This window comes from Sylvia atricapilla, chromosome 18 (genome assembly GCF_009819655.1).
Source record: "Sylvia atricapilla isolate bSylAtr1 chromosome 18, bSylAtr1.pri, whole genome shotgun sequence".
Classification (NCBI taxonomy): Eukaryota; Metazoa; Chordata; class Aves; order Passeriformes; family Sylviidae; genus Sylvia; species Sylvia atricapilla.
Genome location: NC_089157.1, coordinates 7,999,758 through 8,021,326, shown reverse-complemented (window position 1 = coordinate 8,021,326; position 21,569 = coordinate 7,999,758). Strand labels below are relative to the sequence as shown.

General features: G+C 58.8%; 3 protein-coding genes across 5 annotated transcripts; all 3 read left to right on the top strand.

Annotated features, from left to right (window-relative positions):
* Positions 1 to 8: 8 nt before the first annotated feature.
* HGS (hepatocyte growth factor-regulated tyrosine kinase substrate) lies at positions 9 to 9,361 on the top strand. 3 transcript variants are annotated; one of them, XM_066332219.1, is made up of 21 exons: positions 9 to 124; positions 496 to 580; positions 971 to 1,046; positions 1,455 to 1,547; positions 3,375 to 3,498; positions 4,351 to 4,403; positions 4,852 to 4,920; positions 5,131 to 5,255; positions 5,486 to 5,564; positions 5,637 to 5,735; positions 5,939 to 6,034; positions 6,353 to 6,391; positions 6,474 to 6,617; positions 6,753 to 6,963; positions 7,139 to 7,311; positions 7,453 to 7,593; positions 7,680 to 7,857; positions 7,935 to 8,068; positions 8,323 to 8,439; positions 8,588 to 8,683; positions 8,774 to 9,361. In XM_066332219.1, the coding sequence occupies exons 1-21, from the start codon at positions 88 to 90 to the stop codon at positions 8,876 to 8,878; spliced, it is 2,274 nt and encodes a 757-aa protein (XP_066188316.1). In that variant the 5' UTR covers positions 9 to 87; the 3' UTR covers positions 8,879 to 9,361. The 3 variants fall into 3 exon arrangements, with proteins under 3 accessions (XP_066188316.1, XP_066188314.1, XP_066188317.1); XM_066332217.1 differs by having other exon boundaries at positions 6,750 to 6,963; XM_066332220.1 differs by having other exon boundaries at positions 42 to 124; positions 5,486 to 5,735.
* Positions 9,362 to 9,733: 372 nt separating this feature from the next.
* On the top strand, positions 9,734 to 13,383 carry MRPL12 (mitochondrial ribosomal protein L12). The gene is made up of 4 exons (XM_066332246.1): positions 9,734 to 10,263; positions 10,388 to 10,468; positions 10,582 to 10,716; positions 13,084 to 13,383. The coding sequence occupies exons 1-4, from the start codon at positions 9,841 to 9,843 to the stop codon at positions 13,198 to 13,200; spliced, it is 756 nt and encodes a 251-aa protein (XP_066188343.1). The 5' UTR covers positions 9,734 to 9,840; the 3' UTR covers positions 13,201 to 13,383.
* A 642-nt stretch (positions 13,384 to 14,025) lies between these two features.
* SLC25A10 (solute carrier family 25 member 10) lies at positions 14,026 to 20,236 on the top strand. Its single transcript, XM_066332241.1, has 11 exons — positions 14,026 to 14,321; positions 17,175 to 17,294; positions 17,383 to 17,497; positions 17,574 to 17,622; positions 17,955 to 17,996; positions 18,249 to 18,292; positions 18,777 to 18,847; positions 18,952 to 19,044; positions 19,293 to 19,370; positions 19,487 to 19,543; positions 19,985 to 20,236. Exons 1-11 carry the CDS (start codon positions 14,046 to 14,048, stop codon positions 20,084 to 20,086), a joined length of 1,047 nt encoding a protein of 348 aa, XP_066188338.1. The 5' UTR covers positions 14,026 to 14,045; the 3' UTR covers positions 20,087 to 20,236.
* The last annotated feature ends 1,333 nt before the right edge of the window (positions 20,237 to 21,569 follow it).

Below are 21,569 nucleotides of genomic sequence, written 5' to 3'. Positions count from 1 at the left end.
AAGCGGAAGGGCCGCGGCAGGGCGGGGCGGGGACAGACCGGGCCGGAGCGATCGGGCCGGGCCGGCGGCCGGCGGCGGGCGGACACCATGGGGCGCGGCGGCGGCACCTTCGAGCGGCTCCTGGGTACCGGCGCGGCTCCCTCAGCGGGCGGGACGGGAACCGGGGCGGGGCGCGCCCCTCGGCCGGGTCGGGGTCCGCAGCGCTCGGGCCCGGGAGCGGGCGGGCCCGGAGCGCGGCGCTGGTCGGGCCGGGGCGGGTTGCGGTGCCGCAGTCCGGTGCCGCCCGCGAGGAGTGGCAGCGGCGGGGCCGAGGTTACCGGGGGCCCGGGGTTGTCTGAGGCGGGAGGGTTGGTGCGTCCCGGGTGAAATCGGGGCTTTATCCCCGAGCCTCGGGGCAGCCCCGCGCCTGGAGCGCTCCCAGGGACTCGTCGGTGGCGGAGCGGAGCCGCGGGCAGCAGCCGGGCTCACGGCGGCCTGTGGGTTTGTTCATTGCAGATAAGGCCACAAGCCAGCTCCTGCTGGAGACAGACTGGGAATCCATCCTGCAGATCTGCGACATGATCCGTCAGGGAGACACACAGTAAGTGCTCCTGGGCTTTTGGACAGGCTGTGGTCACAGCTCTCCTGTCTGCACAAGGAAGGAGACCCTGAGAGGGTCTCGAACCTGCCAGCCCGTGGTAACGCACATCTCATTATGCCCTTCTGTAAGAGCATCAGAGGGGCTGTGCAGCACACCCTGATGTCCTGGCGTGCTTCCCAGACCCTGGGAAGCAGATTACCCCTGGCCTGAAATTCTTAGGGAAACTCAGGCTCGAATGTGCTTATTCCTTCCTAGTTTCACTCAGTGAGTCATGTACCCCTGAGCTAACTGTGCCACTTGTGTCAGGGTGGGGATTGGTGGATTGTCATCAGCAGGTGGGATCTCCCGTCGGATCCTTGATCCCCTGACAACATGTCCCCTCTTCCCCAGAGCGAAATATGCCGTCAACGCCATCAAGAAAAAAGTGAATGACAAGAATCCTCATGTGGCCCTGTACGCGCTGGAGGTAACGGCACCTGCCTGGGAGCAGAGTGGGGGCTTCTCACTGCCTGCCTTCAGGCTGCACAGCTTCCTGCAGCACAGCAAGGAGCCAGCCTCTTCCTGACTCTGGCACGGAGGTTTTGGGGTGATCAGACCAGGGCCTTCATGCTTTTGTTCCAATCTTGGCTTTGCAACAGGCAAAGCTGAGACGTGGGCTGCTCTCCCCAGGATTGGTTTCCACAGAGCAGAAAGCCCCAGCCCCCCATGGAGGTGAAGGACAGCTGGCTCCCAGTGCAGGGAGTGAATTGACATGGCCCCAACACACCTCACTGCTTAAGTAGTGCCCCATGTTCAGCCTGTAACGTGTGCTGGGACCCCACAAGTTGCAGTGGAGGCAGAAAGCTGTGGGCTGATGTTGTCTTGGCCCTTGCAGGTCATGGAGTCAGTGGTTAAAAACTGTGGCCAAACAGTCCATGACGAGGTGGCCAATAAACAGACCATGGAGGAGCTGAAGGAAATACTCAAGGTAAATGGATTTATTTTACTGTTGGTTTTTTTCCCTATGGAAAAGCAGCAGCAGGAGGAAATTTATGTGTCCTTTCTTGTGTTCTCTTTGGGTAAGGAGCAGAAGGGTAACTGGAAATGCACTTCAGAAAAGAGCAAACTCATGTGGTGTGAAAGCGTGAGTGTAGGCAGTGCAGGAGGGCTTCTGGGAAGAGGAGATGTGGTGGGAGCAGAGGTTTGTCTGTACTGTGAAATGGCAGGAATGTGCTGCAGAGGCTTAGGCCATTCCATGGGAAATGCTCCTGGATGCAACACTTGGGTTGGGACAGCAAAGGAAAACAGATGATGGCTTGACACCTTACCAAGAACCTGGGCAGTGGCAAGGTGAATTCCCTCTTTTGGAACAATGTGAGACACATAGGGAGGTAAAGCAACAAAGGAAAAACCAACGGGAGCTGCCTCTGGGCCACAGCTGTTTCAGGGGCATGTTGAGTTGTTCAGGAGCTCTGCAGGGTGTAACTATGGCTGCTGGCACTGACAAGTTTGTTGTTACAAGCTGTCACCAGTCTGATGCCTGCTGGAGCTTCCTGTATCCTTGGACTGGGGAATTCCTTTAGTGAAGTGGAAATGAGAACTCCTGTCTCCAGCTCCCAACTCAGAACAGCAATGCCCAGACAAGAGCATCATACTGTTCCTTCCTTATAGCTGCTGTCTTCCACCAGGAAGACATAAACAAACAGGTGACCCAGATCCTTGGAGGACAGGCTGTGTGAGTCCTGTCACCTCACACACCGAGCAGGCTGTCTCTCCTGTCATCTTCCTGTTAGGGCTGACTCAGTCTCCGTGCAGGATCTTCTCCCAAGGCAGGAGCACTGCCATGGCCTGACAGCCAGGTGTGTTAGCACAGCTGCTCCAAGGGCTGAGGAGATTGAATCACATCCAGGGGTTTTGGGGTTCTCTCAGTCCTTGCCTGCCTAAGGAGTTTCACAACTGCCCCATTCTCCTCCCACACTTGGAATTTTGCTGCTTGTGAACACCCAATGCTGGTAAAATAGTCCAAGTTCTGATGAGGTTCAGGGCTGTGACATGTATGGAGTGCAAGATTTTGCTAAATGTTCCAGAAGTTGGAACCCAAGGAATTGTCAGTAAGTGATGCTCTGTGAGCCGAGGTCTTGGCTAAAGTCAGAGCTTGACAGTGCTCCTGTGCTTCCTGGGGATTTCTGGAACAGCCAGTCACGTGGATGTGATCACTTGGGCAGCTGATGACGCAGCGGCTCTGAGGCTGGCTGAGGTCAGAACAGGCTTGCCAACTTTTCTCCAGTTCCTTGAAGTGTGATGCAGTTGCCCCTGCCGCCAAAGGGCAGCTGTCCCAGCTGTCCTCACTGTGTCATATCCTGAGATGGCTTTCAGTACTGCTGGAGTGGTGGTGCTGACACCCTCCACTGTCAGTGGGCGGGCGAGGTGAGCTGTGCTGTACTGGGCAGCTGGGGCTCCCACTGTGTTCTGAGTGTGGGAGGGGTGGCTCTGGTCAGGGAGTGGACAGTGCTGCTGGGCATTTGCTCTAAGCATCAAGGCCACAGCTGTGTTCAGTTGGTCTATGCTGCTCCAAAGGACATTTTGTTGGTTGTGCTGGAGGGGGCAGTGGAGCAGCTGAAGGGGTCTGTTGTCTATGCTATGCATTGTCCTTACTGCAGGTTTCTGATAGTTCTTACCTGTCAGGAGTACTCTAAAGTCCCTTTCCTGCATGGTATTTCTGGCTTCTCTTCAGGGGGTTCATCAGGAGGTTGTTGGTCCTCTGGGTTTCAGGGACGTTTTCTGAGATGGTTTTTTCTCCTCCCTTCCTGTGCAGAGGCAAGTGGAGACGAGTGTCCGCAGTAAGATCCTATACCTCATCCAGGCCTGGGCTCACGCCTTCCGCAACGAGCCCAAGTACAAGGTGGTGCAGGACACCTATCAGATAATGAAGGTTGAAGGTGAGGACTGTGGCCACAGGTGAGGGGGCACCTGGTGAAGCAGCTCTGCTCCGTAGGAGCCTTGGCAGGTCCCTGCCTGGCCTGAGCAAAATCTGGACTTGGAGCACTGAGCTCTTCATTGGTTCCCAATACCCAATGAACACTTCAGGATGACTAAATCCTGCTGCATGCATGGGACAGTCCAGTGGTCCCAGGACCAGCAGCCTTGCTCTGGGCCTCCAGCCCAGCCTGTGCCTCAGGGCTGGCAGGGAAACCTGAAAAGCAGGAGCTGCAACTGTTCTTGGGGTCGTGTCCTCTGGGAGGACTTCGCTGTGGGGCAGTTCCTTCCTCAAAGGCATTTGTTCCTGCTCTCAGGATGGGTCCGCTTGTTGACACTGTGTTGGTGACATTTTCCCTTCTGTCCCAGGACAGCAGTGTCTGCTCCAAGGGCAGGGACACGCTGCTGCCTCTGCTTCCTTCTCTGCACCAGAAACTCTGCAGGCAGTGGCACAAGCTTGGAGGGTCAGTCCACCATCCTGAGCTGGTGTTGCTAAACTCTGGCCCTTCAAGGGCTGAAACTCCCAGCCCTGCCTGCCCATGCAGTGGGCTTTTTATCCCTCTCAGTTCGAAGTACTGAGAAATAATAAGCCTTATGCAGAGGCCTGTGATGTCCTTTGTGGGTGTGTAAGGGAAACAATTTGGGATAGTCTTCAGACCATGGCTGAGGGGAGCCTGCTTCTGTTGTGTCAGAGGGAGGTTACTGGTCAAGACAAAAGGTGGTGCTGAGCTGGCACCCATAGCATGAGTTTGCAGGCAGGTGGGCTCCCTGTGCCAGAGGATTCCTCTCACAATGGGGCACCATTTCTTCTGCAGGTCACGTCTTTCCAGAGTTCAAGGAGAGTGATGCCATGTTCGCAGCAGAGAGGGTGAGCTCTGTGGTGTGGGGAGCAGCTGGCACTGTGGGACAGACCTGCTTTCCCATTCCCTTCCTGCCAGCCCTGCAGGTCTTGCATTCTTCCATTTTGTGTGGGTTGGAGACGTTGTAGGGAGAACTGACCAGGACAGGGAGTCAGACCCATCATTCCTGCTGCTCAGTGGCCTTGCAGCAGCTTGGCAGGCTGGATGTGGCAGCAGGGCATTGCTGAAGTGATTACTGTGCAGACATTTTCCTAACTAATCTTGTACTGACTGGGAAAGCACCACAGTCTCTAAGGAACATGAGAGGAGATAACTTATGGGGATTAATATTTCTTGTTGAGCTGCAAATGGCTCTCCCCCATGAGACATGTGAGTCCTGTTAGCCATCAGAACTCCTGAAAGGCACAGTGCTGACACACTCCTCCCTCCTTATGCAATTTCCCTTGACCCCTACAGGCTCCAGACTGGGTGGATGCAGAGGAGTGTCACAGGTGCCGAGTGCAGTTCGGCGTTGTGACGCGGAAGGTGGGTGCTGCCCCTGCCCCTCTGGGTTCCCTGCTCTACACAGCCCTGGGGACTTGCAGAACTCCCTGCAGGACTTGCTGTGTGGAAGTGGGCTGGGGACAGACCATGTTTCTTGGCTGCTGGCAGGGAAATGACAGGAGTGTCTGATGGATGTTGGCTAAAGGATAAGGAATGTCTTGCTACCACGCTCATGTCTCCTGTCCTTCACAGCACCACTGCCGGGCCTGTGGGCAGATCTTCTGTGGAAAATGCTCCTCCAAATATTCCACCATCCCCAAGTTTGGGATTGAGAAGGAAGTGAGAGTCTGTGAACCCTGCTATGAGCATCTCAACAAGTCAGTACCCTTTGTGGTGGGTTTCTTTGCCTGCCACAGCTGGGACTTTGAGGGGGGAAGCATGGTGTAGAACTAGCTCCCTGCAGAGCACAAGGGCTTCCCAGTCTGTACAGGCTGGGATGGGCCCTCTTCCTTCCTGGGAGTGGGGTTTGCTGCTAGAACACTGTGCAGAGCTGGACTCTGGTGTGGAGAAGGGGGCATTCAGTCCATACTATCACCTTTCACTACAGAAAAACCGAGGGTAAAGCTGCTGCCACCTCCGAACTGCCCCCTGAGTACCTGACCAGCCCCCTCTCTCAGCAGTCCCAGGTGAGTGTCTGCCCCATAGGTGATCTGACTTGTTTGTGGATCCCATTACTGACCTCATCTTTCCACTTCCAGCTGCCTCCAAAGCGTGATGAGACAGCTCTGCAAGAGGAAGAGGAGCTCCAGCTGGCTATTGCCTTGTCTCAGTCAGAGGCTGAGGAGAAAGAGAGAATGGTTTGTTTGCTGCTGGAGTGTGGGAGGGGTTGTTGCTCTTCAGCCCAGCTGTGCTGGGCCTTAACAGATCTCTGGATATGTCCTGGTGTGAGCAAGGCTCAAAGCCTGTGCAGTAAGAGGGTGAAAGCAGAGCCAGGCACAGGCTGTATTGTGGTTGGTTTGGAGAAGCCTGGACTCCGAGTTGGCAATTTTCTCTTTTGCAGAGGCAGAAAACAAGCTACTCCATGTACCCTAAGGCTGATCCCACTCCTGTCACGTCGTCGGCTCCCCCAGTCAGCACGCTGTACTCCCCGCCCGTGGTATGTCTGTGGACTGGCTGGACACAGGCCACTTCCTGAGCCCGAGTCTGCCCTGGCTATGTCAAATTTAATCCCATACTGAGGGAAAGTATTTGCCCCATTCAACTCCTTGCTTGTTCACTGTGTTTTGAGCAAGAAGGTGTTTTCTCAGCCAGGACTTAGGTGCCTCCACTGCCTCCCAGCTTGTGACCCCTTCGAGGCTCTCACTGGTGCTCAGCACTGGTGGTCGTGCATGGCCTGGTCTGAGCTGAACATCTGAGTGGGACCTGAGGATCTCTGGTTTTGCTGAACTGCATTTCTCCATTTGTCTCTTTGCAGAATTCCTCTGCTCCCTTGGCCGAGGACATTGACCCAGAGGTAAGGATCCTGGCCCTCCTAGTCTGCAGCACAGGCTTGCTCCTGTGAGGCAGTGATGCTCATCTTCTTCTCTTCCTGGTAGTTGGCCCGGTACTTGAACCGCAACTACTGGGAGAAGAAACAGGAGGAGGTTCGCAAGAGCCCCACACCGTCAGCACCCCTGTCCCTGACAGAGCCAGCTGTGCAGCCTGGGGAAGCCCACCCTGCCCCTCTTGGGGTGGTTGAGGTAAGAGGGGGCCTGGGCCTGGGTCTGGCACCTACCGAGGGGCAAGAAGCGCCCTACTCTTGGGCTCTGCAGGCTGGCTGCCGGCTCTTGGCACGGGGAGGTCACAGCTGACTGGCTGCCCCATCCTTCCAGCAGCAGTACCAAAATGGTGAGTCCGAGGAGAACCACGAGCAGTTCCTGAAGGCGCTGCAGAACGCGGTCACCACGTTCGTCAACCGCATGAAGAGCAACCACATGCGAGGCCGCAGCATCACCAACGACTCTGCCGTGTTGTCCCTCTTCCAGTCCATCAACAACATGCACCCGCAGCTGCTGGAGCTGCTCAACCAGCTGGATGAGCGCAGGCGTGCGTGGGAGCTGGGGGAGCTGCTGGCCCTGGGCGTGGGTGGGCCAGGGCTTCCACGGTGTCAGGGTTCAGCACTCCTGTGACACAGTCTCACTGGGGAGAATCTCCTGTGGAGTGCAGGGGCAGGCCAGGTGCTCCATCCCCATGTTCCTGAGGCTGTCCCTTCCCTCTCCAGTGTACTATGAGGGCCTGCAGGACAAGCTGGCCCAGATCCGGGACGCGCGTGGGGCTCTGAACGCGCTGCGGGAGGAGCACCAGGAGAAGCTGCGCCGTGCAGCAGAGGAGGCAGAGCGGCAGCGCCAGATCCAGCTGGCACAGAAGCTGGAGATCATGAGGCAGAAGAAGCAGGTGAGGCAGGGAAGCATGTCCAGGGTATTCCGGGCCTTCCTGCGCTGTGGCCCAGCCCAGGGCTGGTAGGGATGGCTGTCCCGGTATAGGAGGGGTTGTGTGGTATTGTGGCTCCCAGCCACCACAGCCCTGTTCCCACAGGAGTATCTGGAGATGCAGCGTCAGTTGGCCATCCAGCGACTGCAGGAGCAGGAGAAGGAGAGGCAGCTGCGCCTGGAGCAGCAGAAGCAGACTATCCAGATGAGAGCCCAGATGCCAGCTTTCTCACTGCCTTACGCCCAGGTACGGCTGCTGGGGTAGGCTCCCCCTGCCAGGTTCCAGGGACTGCTCCAGGGGCCGTGCTAAGCTGGCTTTCCTTCTCCCACCAGCTCCAGGCCATGCCCACAGCCAGTGGGGTGATCTACCAGCCCTCTGGGCCCACCAGCTTCCCTGGCACCTTCAGCCCAGCTGGCTCTGTGGAGGGCTCTCCCATGCACAGCGTGTACATGAACCAGGCTGCACAGGGGGGAACTGGGCCCTACACTGCCATGCCCGTCACCGGGACTGGTACGTTGGGCAGCTCAGCCTCTGGGGGTAGGGCTGAGCCCAAGGTGGTCGCTCCAACCTCTGCTCTCTCCCCCCAGATCCCAGCATGGTGAATGCCTACATGTACCAGCCGGGTGCCAGCAGTGGGCAGGGGCCTCAGCAGGGGCCAGCGGTGCCCACCACCACCCCTGCATATTCATCCTACCAGCCCACACCCACACAGGGCTACCAGGCAAGTGAGGCAGCACAGCCTGCAGCCATCTGGGACAAGGGCTGGGGGGCTCTGTGGGGCTGGGCAACGTACCCAAACTCAGCAATGAGATCTCTGAGCAGGAGGGGAGCAGGCTGATTGGGTCCACATCTCCAGAGCTGCTGCTCTTGCTGTGGAAGTGGGCTGGAGTTAGAGCCAGTTTTGGGTTCAAGGGCCTTGTCTGGAGGTGTGAGCCATTGCTGCCTGTGCCATCTCTCATCAGCGTCTCCCCACAGACTGCAGCCTCACAGTCGCAGAGCATCCCAGCCATCTCCCAGGCACCCCAGTCGGGCACCATGGGCTACATGGGCAACCAGTCTGTCTCCATGGGCTACCAGCCCTACAGCATGCAGGTGAGCGCTCCCTGCTTGGGCATGAGTGGGCTCCAGCCCATGGAGCCACCCTGGGGGAGATCTGGTGGAGGCTGGGGGCAGTCACCACTGCCCTGTGGGTGCTGCATGTACCCCAGCCCCTCTGACACCCACCCCCTCGTTCCCATAGGGTCTCATGTCTGCCCTGCCAGGCCAGGACACAGCTTTGAGCAGCCTGCCAGCCCAGCAGTCCTACCTGCCGGGGCAGCAGCCCCTCTACCAACAGGTGAGTGCCACCAGCCCAGGGGGTCAGGACCCAGTGGGGCATGTATGCTAATGAAACCACACACTAACAAAGCTGTTTGCTCTCCTCCAGGTGGCCCCAGCTGGGGCACCCCCGCAGCAGCAGCCCCCAGCAGCGCCTGCCCCTGGGCAGCAACCCCCAGGCAGTGGAGAGGCCCAGCTCATCTCTTTTGACTGATCGTGGCCACAGGAATCTCGGGGTCCCGTGGGTCCAGTGTAACACTACTCTTCATCCGAAATCACTCTGTACTTTGACTACTTGTCCTGTCCCCCGGCCTCGTGTCCCAGGGCCGGTGGGGCCATGGGCTCCTACTGCCGGCTTTGGGGACCAAGGGGCAGGGGTGCAGCCCCCCATGCCCTGCAGCCTGGGGCAGCAGCCCCCCGGCTCACCCACCCACCCTGGACAGCTGGTGGCCCCTGGGGCCGGGCAGGAGCTCGGCCTGCCCCTGTCGTTGCCCCGGGGCTTGTGGTGCAAGCCCCAAGACCGCAGTGCTCCAGCCCTGCCCGGTCCCCGGTGCCAGCTTTGCCCCATCCCTGCTGAGCCCCGCTCCCTGCAGCGCCCTCATGGGCCCGGGGCCCTTCGCTGGGCCGGGCCTGTCGCCGTCCCGCCACTCTGGGCGGAGACCGAGCGCTATCGGTGACAATAAAGTGTTGGAACGAACGGCAGCCTCGTGTGCTGGGCGGGAGCGGCGCGGCGCCCACCGGGGCATCCCGCCAGCCGGCGGGGCAAATGGTCGCCGAGGGCTGGCAGCAGCTCCGGGGTGCAGATCCCTTTGTACTTCCACCTGCAGTACCAGCCAGCTTCAGCTCAAAGTGAGCTTTGGCCACATAAATTTCATCCCTACAGTGTCTAGAATGTTTCTATGCTGCAGATGCATAGGCCTAAATTATTAAGCTTTATGGAGCATTAGAAGGTATTACTGCAATTAGTGAAAGCCAAAAAGATAAAATGACAAGACTTTCAGACTTTTTGTTTCTTTTCATTTGCATTCATTATGCTTCAATTTTACCATTAACCACGGTGTAGAAATATAACCAATTCTCCTTCCAAACATTCCGGAGAGGAAGTAATATCTGTTCCTTCGGACATGAAGCTTTTTACTACTCTTATTTAGAAATGATAAATAGTAATGGATTTATATGATTGATTTTGCTTTTCCATTGACGCAGTTTTGCCTACATCTCCCATCGTGCCTTGCTCTGCTCCCCCTCGGTCGCTATTGGCTCTCCGTGGGCACGGGGCGGCCGCGCGGGGCCCGCCGGGAGGGCGCGGGGCGGAGCGTCCGGTGTCCTCGGGCCGCCATGCTGCCCGCCGCGCTGCCCGCCGCCCGCCGGGCGCTGCTCCCGCTGCCGCCGCGCCGGCTGCCGCCGCGCCCCGCGCTCCGCGGGGTCCCCGCCGGGCTGCGAGCCCTCGGCACCGGCCCCGCGCGGCGCTCAGAGGCGCTGGCCGGGGCGCCGCTGGACACGGCCGCCAAGGAGTATTCGCCCAAGGTGCGGCAGCTGGTGCGGGACATCGCGGGGCTGACGCTGCTCGAAGTGGCCGATCTCAACGCGCTGCTCAAGGTGGGTGCGGAGCCTACCCGGTCTGACCCGGCTTATCCCGGCCCGGCTCATCCCGGCCCGGCTCATCCCGGATCGGCCGCGTGCGCCGCCTGACCGGCCGCTGGTGCCGCTGCTCTTCCCGCAGGAGACGCTGAAGATCCCGGACGTGGGGGTGATGCCCGCGGCGGCCGCCGCCTCCCTCCTGCCCGCCCAGGCGGCTCCGCAGGTACCGGGCGCTCCGGGAGGGGCGGGAGCGGGGCCCCAGGGCCCACACGCGCGGGGGCGGGCGAGGCCGGTGGGCTCGGCCGCGGGTCTTCACCGCCCTCCGGCTGCTTCCAGGAGGAGGAGGAGGTGGTCCCGCTCAAGAAAGAGAAAACTCATTTCACCGTCCGGCTGACGGAGATGAAGGCCACTGACAAGGTGAAGCTGATCAAGGAGGTGAAGAACTTCGTGCCAGGAGTGAACCTCGTGCAGGTGAGGAGGTGCTGCCCCAGGCTCTGGTGTGTTGCCCCCAGGTCCAGCAGCCTCGGCTCTGTGTTCAAAGGGAGCCTGGATTCGTGCATTCAGAAGCACAGTCTGCCTGTGTGCATCTCGATGCAGAGATGTGGGGAACGGAATTTGTGCATTTGTCTGGCATTTTCCCTTGTCAGAAGTAGAGAGATAAAGGAGGAGGCTAAGAGGAAAGGAGTCAAAGATGTCTGTGACAGCCTCAGCTTCTCCAAACCTGAGAGCTGCTGTGAGCTTTCTTGCAGAGCTCAGAAGTAGCCAGCATCTCCTCATCTCTAATTCACATATCTTGAAATCCAGCTCTTTTTAGGGCCCTTCATTTTATAGGTGGTGCTGTTTCTTTCCTTGGAGGAGATGAGCCTCAGCCCTGGGTAGTGTCCGAGCTCAGACCCTTGACCTGGGATGTGGGCTCAGCATGTTGGATGATGAAGCTGCTACTTCTGAAGCATGTAATGTGCTGCACTTCTCCACAGGGTGATGCTTTCATATCTTGGGGTCAATAGTAGCACTTTCCAATATTCCAGCTGCAATGTTGAGCATTGCAGTGTCTGCTCCTGTTGTAGCCCAGGAGAGCAGAAGTGTTTGCAGATAATCTTCTAGCCCGTTCTTATTGCTGCATTGCAAAGCCAGCAGAGAAAGTCAGTGGCACAGGTACAAGTTTGGCTGTCCCATGGGGATAAATACCTGACTGTCAGAAGGGTTCCTCTGGAAGTTGTTAATCTATTATCAGTCCCAAGCAAACATGAAAATACCAAACCCTGTAATGGAAACAATCAGCAGATAATTGACTGGAGAGCCAATGCTAAGTGAGCTTGACTTTGCACGTGGCACCTGCTGGATGAGCTGTTCCTAGATGCCAGTTATTGCAGGCAGATTCAAGTGTGATGTACCCAGGCCTGGCTCTTCAGGTGAAACACACACACAACACAAACAGTTGTGGAGGTTCTACCTGCAGAGATTGTTTTCAAAGTGGAGCCAAAGCCCATTTATTGTAAATTTTACTGCCATCATGTCAAGGTGTTTCTTAAAAGGTTTGCAGGGGGATCTGCCAATGCCCTGTGGTATGGAGGGAAGCACATATAGTAATTGCCCTGGGCACTATTGGGACCCAGACACCAGTCCTGTGCCAACAGCTGTGTGATCAGCAAGTGTGTGATCAGCACACACCAGACCAAGGCTGGCTGCACCTCAGGAAGCTCATTGGGAGCTGCCCAGCAGATGCTTGCCCTCTGTCACCACCAGCCCTGGGCTCTAGCTGGGTTGGGAGCACGCTGCCTCTGCCTCATGGCTGCTGCTCCCATGGGTCACACTTGGCTTGTGCTCTCCTCTTCTTCCCACTGAACATCAGGAGCAGCTGCTTCTCTTGACAGGGGCCTCTTTAGAATGGAGTCACACCTTGCTGAGCAGGGTTCAGAAATTAACAACCTATGTTGTGTTGCCTGTCATCACCGCAGTGAGCCTGAACAAGCTCCTGTCCAAATCCAGTCCTTGTGAGCAAGGGCGTTTCTGCCCCACTGAACACTGCCCACACATCTGTGCCTTCTAACCCCAGCAAAAAAAAACATTTGTCTGCTACCACAGATATGTAGACATTGAACCCAGCAGGAATCAAAGGGACAAAACCTTTCTGCCAGCACAGTGGCCAGTCCCGTGGGTGCTAAACCCCCAAAGTACTGTGGCAGAGAGCTGCTGTGTGTAAGAGCAGCAGGGGCTTGTCCCCCCTGGGCTCCCTTCCTTCTCTATAGCAGCACTGCAGTAAATTCTTTAAATTAAACAGTTTTTTCAGCATGCCTTAAGTATTGCAGTGCTGCTTAATACCAATAGTTTTGCTTTAAAAGTCCCTAAAAATGTCAAAACACTGCATTGTTAAGTAGTCCGTGCCGGAGCTCTGTTTTAGCCAGTGCAGCTGTGTCCAAACCCTGCACTGGCCTCCCCTCCTGCTGGTACAAGTATGTGAACCAAAACATTGTCACGGTGCAGAGCCAGCCCAGTGCCAGGCGGATGCTGCCTCAGCAGGTCACTGCCTGGGGCTCTGCCTGCACCCACACCTGTGCAGGCTGGGGTGCACATCTGGGAACACCGTGCACCTGGTGGAAGAATTGAAAAGCAGTGAATTGCAGGAAAAGGTTTCCCAGCAGATGTTGTCATCGCCTGCGGTCAGGTTTAGCTGCCTTCTGGTGGGATGTGCTGTAGTTCAAGTGAAAGTCTCAGGGTTTGTGCTGGTCCGTGAGTTTCCACAGTTGGCTTAAGCAGAGGTCAGGATCATGGCTCTAAATCCAATAATCCAGTTAGTGAAAGCCAGTTTACAAGCCTCGTACTTTGTCCCTCTCGCAGGCAAAGAAGCTGGTGGAGTCCCTTCCGCAGGAGATCAAGGCGAACGCCTCCAAGGAGGAAGCAGAGAAGATCAAAGCAGCACTAGAGGCAGCAGGAGGGACTGTTGTTCTGGAGTAGTCTCACCGTGGAGAGACTGGTGCTACAGCTGCTGCCCAAGCTGGGCTCCGGACTTTTCTGAGTGCATGTGGCACAGTGGGAGTACTCTCCTGAAGAATGTTGTGTGGTTTGGCAGAGCTGCTGCTTCCTGCCATCACCATGAACTCTATCTTATAAATATCAAAAAAAAACCCTGTAAAATGATGCATCTTTCTCAAGTGCCAATTATCCCCCTGCTCCCCGTTTCATAGAATCGGAATGGTTTAGGGTGGAAATTACCTTGAAAGGTCATCTCATTCCAGCCCTGCTATGGGCAGGGACACCTTCCACTAGGCAAGGTTGCTCCAAGCACCATCCAGCCTGGCCTTGAACTCTTCCAGCGATGGGGCAGCCACAGCTTCTCTGGGCAGCCTGTGCCGGGGCCGCACCACCCTCACAGCCAAAAATTTCATCCTAGTATCCAATCTAAATGTACTCTGAGTTTGAAGCCATTCCCCCTTGTCCTGTCACTACATGTTCTTGTAAATAGTCTCTCTCCATCTTTCTTGTAGGCTCCCTTCAGGTACTGGAAGTTTGTACCAGCACACCACCCACCTCCTTACACTGCCTTTTGCTGATGGTCTCACCTCTCTGTTGATTGTTAACGAGAAGAACGCACTTCCACAGGTTGTGGACATGTGTGCAGGGTGGGAAAGTATTCTGGAGCCGCTGATTATCCCTGCGCTCAGTGTGTGCACGCTAGTAACGCTGCCGTTTGTACCTGTGCCTGTCCCACCTCTTCACGCTGCGTTTGCTGACGGCTTCACCTCCCTATTAATTAATCTCTGTTAATTATTAATGGGAAGAGCCACTTCCCGGGGCTGGGCATGGGGACGTGTGTGGGGCGGGAACGAGGATTCCGGAGCCTGCGATTGCCGCGTTCGCCGCGGACTCGGAGATGCGAGCCCCGAGCCCGCCCCACTCCCTTCCGGTACCGGGAGAGGGCGTGGCTTAACGGGTGGGGGCGTGGCCTTGTCCCGGTGAGGGCGTGGCTTCTGGCAGAAGCGGCGCCCATGGCGGAGCAGCGCGTTTCTCGCTGGTACTTCGGCGGCCTCGCGTCGTCCGGGGCCGCCTGCTGCACCCACCCCTTGGATCTGCTGAAGGTGAGGAGGGGACACGCCGAGGGGCGGCTCTGCCGGCGGGGGGGAGGCCGTTTAGGGGCATGGAGGGCGAGTCTGAGGAGCTGTGAATGGCTGCGGTGGTTTGGGGGGGCTGTGAGGGGATGGGGAGACGGTTATGGGGGACCGGTAGTGGTGAGGGCTTGGGGGGACGGTTGTGGAGGCCGGTAGCGGTGAGGGGTTGGGGGGTCGGTTAGGGGGCTGGTAGTGGTCATGAGGGTCCCGGAGAGGGTGTGAGAGGATGGGGAGGAGGTTAGGGGGAGCTGGGACTGGCTGTAGGGGTCCTGGAGAGTCTGCGATGGAACGGAGAGTAGATCCGAGGGTCCTGGAGCGGGTTTGGGGGATTGGAAGTGGCTATAAAGGGATGGGGAGACGCTCCGAGTGTCCCGGGAGCGGCTGTAGAGGACTGGGAGGCTGAGAGGGGACGGGGGCGGATCTGAGGGTCCCGGAGTGGCTGCGGGACCGGTTGTCAGGGACCTGGCTGTAAGGTCCCAGAGCAGCTTTGAGGGGATAGGGAATGGCTTAGGGGGGGGGACTCAGAGTGCCTATGAGAGTCCTGGAGTGGCTGCGAGGGGTGAGGAGCTGCTCTGAAGATCCCGGAGCAGCTGGAGGACTGGCTCTGAGGTACTGGGGAAAGGCTGCCTGAGAAGGGGAGTGGGTGGCTGTGAGCATCCTGGAGCAACTTTGAGGGGATGAAGAGCTGATCTGGGGTTCTGGGAAGCAAGTCTGAGTGTCCTGGAACAGCTGTGCAGGGATAGGGAATGGCTGTGAGGGTCCCAGAGCAACCAAGGGAGCTGCAGAATAGCTGTAGAGGTGTGGGGAAACAGCTGGTGGGGGTCAGTTCTGAGGAGCTGATTCGTGGCTGTGCAGGGACATAGCTGAGGGGTCACAAGACGCAGCCCAGGGGCACGGGTAGATGTGTGGCTGAGGGGCCCAGGGAGCTCGGGGTGCCAGCCCTAGGAGCTGAGGAGGGTGCCTTGGCCATCCCTGCCTGGATATGGCAGTTCCTCTGGGGCCGGCAGTGTTGGACACTGGCCCACTGGGCTCTGAGCCCTCCGGCCAAGATGTCACCTAGGCGCCACAGATGACCTGGCATGCCTGCTCCCGCACAAAGGGCGCCGCGCGCAGCCCTGTGCTGCCAGCACCCACGGATGGGGCAAATGCCAGCGCTGCCCAGAGCCTTGTACGCCAGCCAAGTGGCGACGAGCCTGGCAGCGGAGCAGGCTGCGGAGGGGGAGGGAAGAGGCAGCCCAGGACAAGGCCTCCCCTTCCCAGGGCCATGCCTGTGGGTGAGGCTGGGACAGACAGCCCCTTCCCACCCCATGGCGTGGAGGGAGAGGAAGATGTTCCAGGCACAGGCCCAGGAGAGGAGCCAGCTCTGGCAGGGCAATGCCACCTCCCCAGCGCTCGGCGTGCTGCCTTGTCCAACTGGCCCTGTCTGCCCAGTGGAGGTGGCTGCCAGCCCGTGGGAGCTTGTGCGGGGTGCCCTGGCAAGGTGCTAAGAAAGGGAATTAGTCTGGCACCTGCCTCTAGGTCTGTCTCTGAGCCAGTGTGATGGCTGTGACGTTTGGGCTGCATCCTCATGCTGTCCTGTGTGGATGTGCAGCCCCTGCATTCCTGTGGTTTTGAGCAGCACATCCTAGCCAGCTGTTTTTGCTAGAGAGTTCACACCAGATTATTGAATACAGACCTGTCTTTGGCCACGAGTTCTCCCACAGCAGAGGCTGGTGCCAGGCCTGGGGAGGCACGTGGGGCCTCAGGCGCTTTCAGGGCAGGGGACGAAGGGCACTTCATCACACCACTTCATCACTTGGACCTTGGCCCCAAGTGAGGGGCCCTGGCCAACCTGCCTGCAGAATACTTGTGCCCTTAGGCCAACTCTGTGCAGCCCCTGGCCACCCATGGTCTTCTGGCCCTGCAGTGACCACAACCTGGCTATCCCATCCCATGCCTGCCTTCCTGCCTGCCCTTCCGGCAGATCTGGGACTGCAGGGAGTGGACCGTATCCCTGCATGGCTCTGCCTGCCCTGCCCACTTAATCTGCCCCAGCCTGTGAACAGCCATAAGCCCTGGTCCCTGACGTCTAAAATCCACCTGTGGGGATTGCAAGCAGGCCCCTGCACCCCTGCTGCTGCCCCATATGGGAGACAGTGACTGTTCCCGGCATCCTGCAGTGTGTCCCACGACCCGGCTGTGCCACAACTTCTGTAGTGGGAGCTGGGCCCTATCCCCTGACAGCAGCCCTTTGCTCTCCTTATCTCCTGGGGCCTTTGACCCACATGTGGTCAGAGCATGCTCCAGCACCAGCCGACACAGTTCCCCTGTCCCAGCCAGCTTCTGTGCTTGCTGCCGTTGCCCCTGGTGATGGTGGGAAGCATTGGGCTGCTACAGGCAGGAAGGGGAGCGCCTGGCTGGCTGTGGGGTTCTCTTCCTGCCTATGTGATTCCTGCACTGGGAAGGAGGGGAAGTGGCTCTGGAGGCTGCTGTGTTGCATGGCTGTGATTTCACCAGCTGCAAACCCACACTGGGCACTCGCCCACTCATCTGTTGCTGGATGTACACACATACACACCTTCCACCCTGAGGTGGCCAGGGAGAGCAGGCGCCACCCTTCACCTTGAGGCCGATGGTTGAGGGCAGGGCCTGAGCACTCCTCTCTCCCTCACTGCCTCCACCCCTCCTGTGCCAGGCTGGGCCAGTCTGGTGTGGGCTGTCTGAAGCTGTTAGCTCCTGTGCAAGTGCTGTTAACCTGACACATGCTCAAATCCACACTTGTTCAGTGTGCTTCTATCTCTGCCCAGCCCGGCGCTGGGCTGACACTGCTGCACTCTGCCCCAGGTCCACCTGCAGACGCAGCAGGAGGTGAAGATGCGGATGATGGGGATGGCGATGCACGTGATCCGCACTGACGGCTTCCTGGCTCTCTACAACGGGCTCAGCGCCTCACTGTGTCGGCAGGTGAGTGCCTGGAGCTCCTGCAGCGTGTGCTGCAGGTGACGAGCTGCCCTGTGCCAGGGGCACGGCCACTCATTTTCCTCTCATCCAGATGACATATTCCTTGACTCGCTTCGGCATCTATGAGACCGCCAAAAAACACATGGGCCAGGGCAAGCAGGGGCCTCCCCCCTTCTACCAGAAAGTGCTGGTGGCTGCAGCAGGAGGTGAGCCAGGCAGTGGTGCCCTTGGCCCTGGCTCCCTCAGGATGAATAAGCCCCTGACCCAACTCTTTGGCCACAGGTTTCACTGGCGGGTTTATAGGGACGCCGGCAGACATGGTGAACGTCAGGTCAGTTCGGTCTGCATGACCGGGGATTTTGACCCGTGCATGACAGCATTTGGGGTGGTGGGTAGTGCTGGGGTGCTCTCAACATCTCTCCTGGCCAGCCTGCCCCGTGGTCATGAGCCAGGAGCTCTGTGCTCAGGATGGCCAGAACTGTTCTGCCTTTTGGTGACAGCACCTAGCCACGTGTGACCCTCAGGGGGAGTGGGAATAAAGGCAACTTTATTGGCCTTTTGTAAACGGGCAACGCAATTCCACTGCCCTGTGCTGGGGTCCCCAGTGCTGCAGGGGACAGTGGGGTACGGGCTGCCCCTCACCTGCAGTGCTCTGCCTTCTAGGATGCAGAACGACATGAAGCAGCCGCCGGCTCAGCGGCGCAAGTGAGTGCGGGGCCAGGGCGAGAGGCGGAGGGGTGGGAGGCCGGAGGGGCCGCGGGTGCCGTGGGAAGGGATCGGCGCTCCCGGGGGCCGGGTGGCCGCGGGGGGGCAGCACCGCACCGGCGGCACGGCCCGAGCACCGCACCGGGGCCGGGGGGTCTGGGCCGGAGCCGCCGGTGCCCGGGGGGAGCGGCGGGGCTGCCGCCGTGCTTCGGAGCCTCAGGCCCTGACCTCTTCCCCTCTCGCTCCTTCCAGTTATTCCCATGCCCTGGATGGCATGTACCGTGTCTTCCGGGAAGGTGAGGCCGTGCCAGCCGTGTGGGTGAGCCTGCTCCGGTGTCCTAGCAGGTGCCGGGTCGGAGCTTACCCTGGAAGTTCTCTCAGCCGGGGCAGGGAGAGGGGCTGGGGGATGTCCCTGGGGCTGGGAGAGTCCAGGGGAGCACAGGGTCTGGCATCTTCGCATCGGCTGGCTGGGACAGGGGCTGGGCAAAGTCTGGCAGAGCCTGGCAGCCTGCACATACTTGGTGGGAAAGGGTGACCTGCTGGAAACTGCAACAGAAAAGCACAAGAGGGTGAAGCAGGTGGAACAGAGGATGAGCAGAGGCAGGGAGGAGGTCATGCTGTTTTTTGAAGGACTCCCTACTGCTCCAGCCTGTTTGCTATGGTGTGCTTCACGCAGAGCTGTGAGGCGTTGGGGACATAGACTGGGCGTGGAAGGAGGCTCCTGGGGTAATGGAGTGTGAGTGATGGCAGAGAACTGATCCAAAATCTGTCTGTCCGCAGAGGGCGTGAAGAAACTCTTCTCAGGAGCATCAGTGGCATCACTTCGTGGGGCCTTTGTTACTATTGGGCAGGTAGGACAGATCTGCTGGGCAGTAAGTGACTGGGATAGGGACTAGGATGTCCCTGGTGTGACAAGGAAGGGGGAACATGTCACTGATTCACCATGTCTCTGCAGCTTTCCTGTTATGACCAGGCCAAGCAGCTGGTTCTCGCAACTGGATTGCTGTCAGATAATATCTTCACTCATTTCCTGTCCAGCTTCATCGCTGTGAGTAGGGCTAGGGTCCAGGGGGCAGAGCTGGGGCTGGGTTTGCCTGCACCCAGGTTCAGAGTGTCCAGGTTCAGAGAGGCTGGGGCTGCCAGAGCTGCCACTCTGGGCTCGGTGGAGCAGGGTCTGGCACAGTGGCTCCAGGAGGCTGCTGGCCTGAGGTCGGGTCCCAGCGTGGCTCTGAGTCTCTCCAGTGACCACAGCAGTTGCTGGCACAGAGGTCTCCTGACTTGGCTGACTCTCTGCAGGGCATATGTGCCACATTCCTGTGCCAGCCCCTGGATGTGGTCAAGACCCGCATGATGAACTCCCATGGAGAGTACAAGGTGAGTCACCCACCGTGCCCACCTTGCTGCTGCCCGTCCTCCCATCTCTGTGGGCCATATGTGGCAGCTTTTGCCTCCCAGCCCCTCCCACCTCATCTCTCACCCTCTCACTCCAGGGTGTCGTCCACTGTGCCATGGAAACTGCCAAGCTCGGGCCACTTGCCTTCTACAAGGTACCTAGCTGGGGGTGCGTGGGGTGGGGCAAGCTGGGCTGAGCTGGGAGCAGAGGTTGTGGTCCAGAACAGTCCTGGAGCAGGGGACATTCCAGGTTCTGCTGTGGCAGCCCAGCTGCCTCCTGCATCAGGCCTTTGCCTGCCTGGCCCAAGCCTGGCCCAGGGTTTTGCAAGCCCTGGCCTCAATGGGACTCAGCCTGCGCCCAGGCACCACAGCTGTGGCCCTGCTGCACCCATCAAGCTCCCAAAGAGCAGTACCAGAGGGGTTAGCACATGGTGCTGACACCTGTGTGCACCGTGGTGGTCGTGGTGTGACAGCACCTGCTCCACAGCCCAGCCAGTGCTGAGCCACACCTGCCCACTCATGCTGCTGCCAGGGTTGGGCTGCTGGGACACCCAGTGGCAAGCACACACTGACTGTTCCCCTTCTTGCTGTCTCAGGGCTTTGTTCCTGCTGCTGTCCGGCTCGTTCCTCAGACCGTTCTCACCTTTATCTTCCTGGAGCAGCTGCGCAAATATTTTGGGATCAAAGTGACCACCTGAGTCTGAGGGACCAGACCCTGCCTTACCCCAGGGGGGGTGAGCGTGTGGGTCACCCCCAAGATCCCAGAACCCCTCTCTGCTCTCTGGGGCCAATGCCATTCTCCCTCCTCTCAAATCTACTCCTGTGCCTTGCCAACACCTGTGGCCAACCCTCCCCTTGCAAACCTCTCACTCCCATTCTCAGCATCTCCACCTCTGCATTACTGCTTCTCAGGGTTTTTGGGGGGGTGGGGGGGTTCTGTCTTCCCACTTCTCTACTGGCTCTGAGTTCTGTCCTTGCCCCAGAAGCAGAACTGTGCTATCTCAGGGAGTAGGGAGATCAGATGCCTGGCTCTGTACCTCAACACAGAGCCCATGAGGCTGGGGGGGCTTCTGACCCCACAGCTGTGGGGCTGGGGCGTGGGGCAGTGTGTGTGAGGCCTGTCCTCTCTCTGCCTTTAGCCTACGTGCTCCTCCCTAACCCCAGCGCAACTTGGACCTCCTCCCCTGCTCCTGGCCTCCCACCCTCTGCTTCTGCTTGGCCAAAACTCCTCAGCACTGCTGGCTGCCAGGCTCTTCAGGGATTGTGCCTCATACCAATGATGGTGGGGAACATGGCCTTGCTCTGGCAGGGCCTGGTAATGCCTGCCTGGGGGCCCAGTACCCGACACTGGATCTGTGAGGGCATCCCCCACCACCACTCTGCAGCCTCACTCACCTTGGGGCTGGGCAGACCCCCACCCCTCACAGCCCCTCACCCCACACTGACCAGTGTGTGGGGCCACTCTGTGTACCCCTGTGTGTGCTGGCGCCAAGGAATCAAAAAACTGGAATATCTGAGACCTTGAAGTATAATAAAGAGTGAAGGTGGCACAGGGCCTGCTGTCCTCTTAGGAGGGGAGAGATGCTGCACTGTTTTCATGGCTGAGGGCATGGGCTGGGAGCTGAGCCCCCCAGAGCTGAGAGAGGGTAGCAAGGCTTGCCCCCGGCACTGTGCCCCACAGGGGGTCTTCACCCCACGGTGTGCCCAGCACCCCAGGCCTGTGTGCAGAGGGAGCTGTGTGCAGGCTCCACAGCCAGGCCTGCGCCGAACTGTGCCCGCTCTCAGCTGGACAGCAGCTCCAGGGTAGGGCTGTGCCAAGGGCGCCCGTCACCTCTGCGGGAGCTGCCTCCTGGATGTGACACTAATTGGGCTCCGGCACTGAACAGAGGCAGACTGGCACAGCAGAGCAGTGAAAGCTTGTCACCTTAACAAGGCCTAATGATCCTAACTGGCACCACCACTCTGGGCTTATGCCCAGCCGCAGCAGAGGCCATGGGCAGGTGAGTGCTCAGGAAGCTGGCCCCTCTCCTCATGAGTAGCTGGGGGCTGCCCTGGCAGGCTGTGCTTCCTTACCCCCCCCATCCTTCAGCACTGTTCCTGGGGCTGACGGGTGCTGCTCTGTGTCATGCAAAGGGCCAGCATGCAGCAGGAAAGCGATGGAGCCCCATGGCCCCCCAGCAG

Excerpts from the sequence above, each read along its gene's own strand:
- SLC25A10 (XM_066332241.1), top strand. The coding sequence starts at position 14,046 with ATGGGGACGTGTGTGGGGCGGGAACGAGGATTCCGGAGCCTGCGATTG. Across the intron at positions 17,498-17,573 it reads GCTGGTGGCTGCAGCAGGAG|GTTTCACTGGCGGGTTTATA; the intron begins GTGAGCCAGGCA and ends CTTTGGCCACAG. Across the intron at positions 19,371-19,486 it reads ACTCCCATGGAGAGTACAAG|GGTGTCGTCCACTGTGCCAT; the intron begins GTGAGTCACCCA and ends CTCTCACTCCAG.
- MRPL12 (XM_066332246.1), top strand. The coding sequence starts at position 9,841 with ATGATTGATTTTGCTTTTCCATTGACGCAGTTTTGCCTACATCTCCCA. Across the intron at positions 10,264-10,387 it reads ATCTCAACGCGCTGCTCAAG|GAGACGCTGAAGATCCCGGA; the intron begins GTGGGTGCGGAG and ends CTCTTCCCGCAG. Across the intron at positions 10,469-10,581 it reads CCGCCCAGGCGGCTCCGCAG|GAGGAGGAGGAGGTGGTCCC; the intron begins GTACCGGGCGCT and ends GGCTGCTTCCAG.
- HGS (XM_066332220.1), top strand. The coding sequence starts at position 88 with ATGGGGCGCGGCGGCGGCACCTTCGAGCGGCTCCTGG. Across the intron at positions 4,404-4,851 it reads CCATGTTCGCAGCAGAGAGG|GCTCCAGACTGGGTGGATGC; the intron begins GTGAGCTCTGTG and ends TGACCCCTACAG. Across the intron at positions 4,921-5,130 it reads TCGGCGTTGTGACGCGGAAG|CACCACTGCCGGGCCTGTGG; the intron begins GTGGGTGCTGCC and ends TGTCCTTCACAG.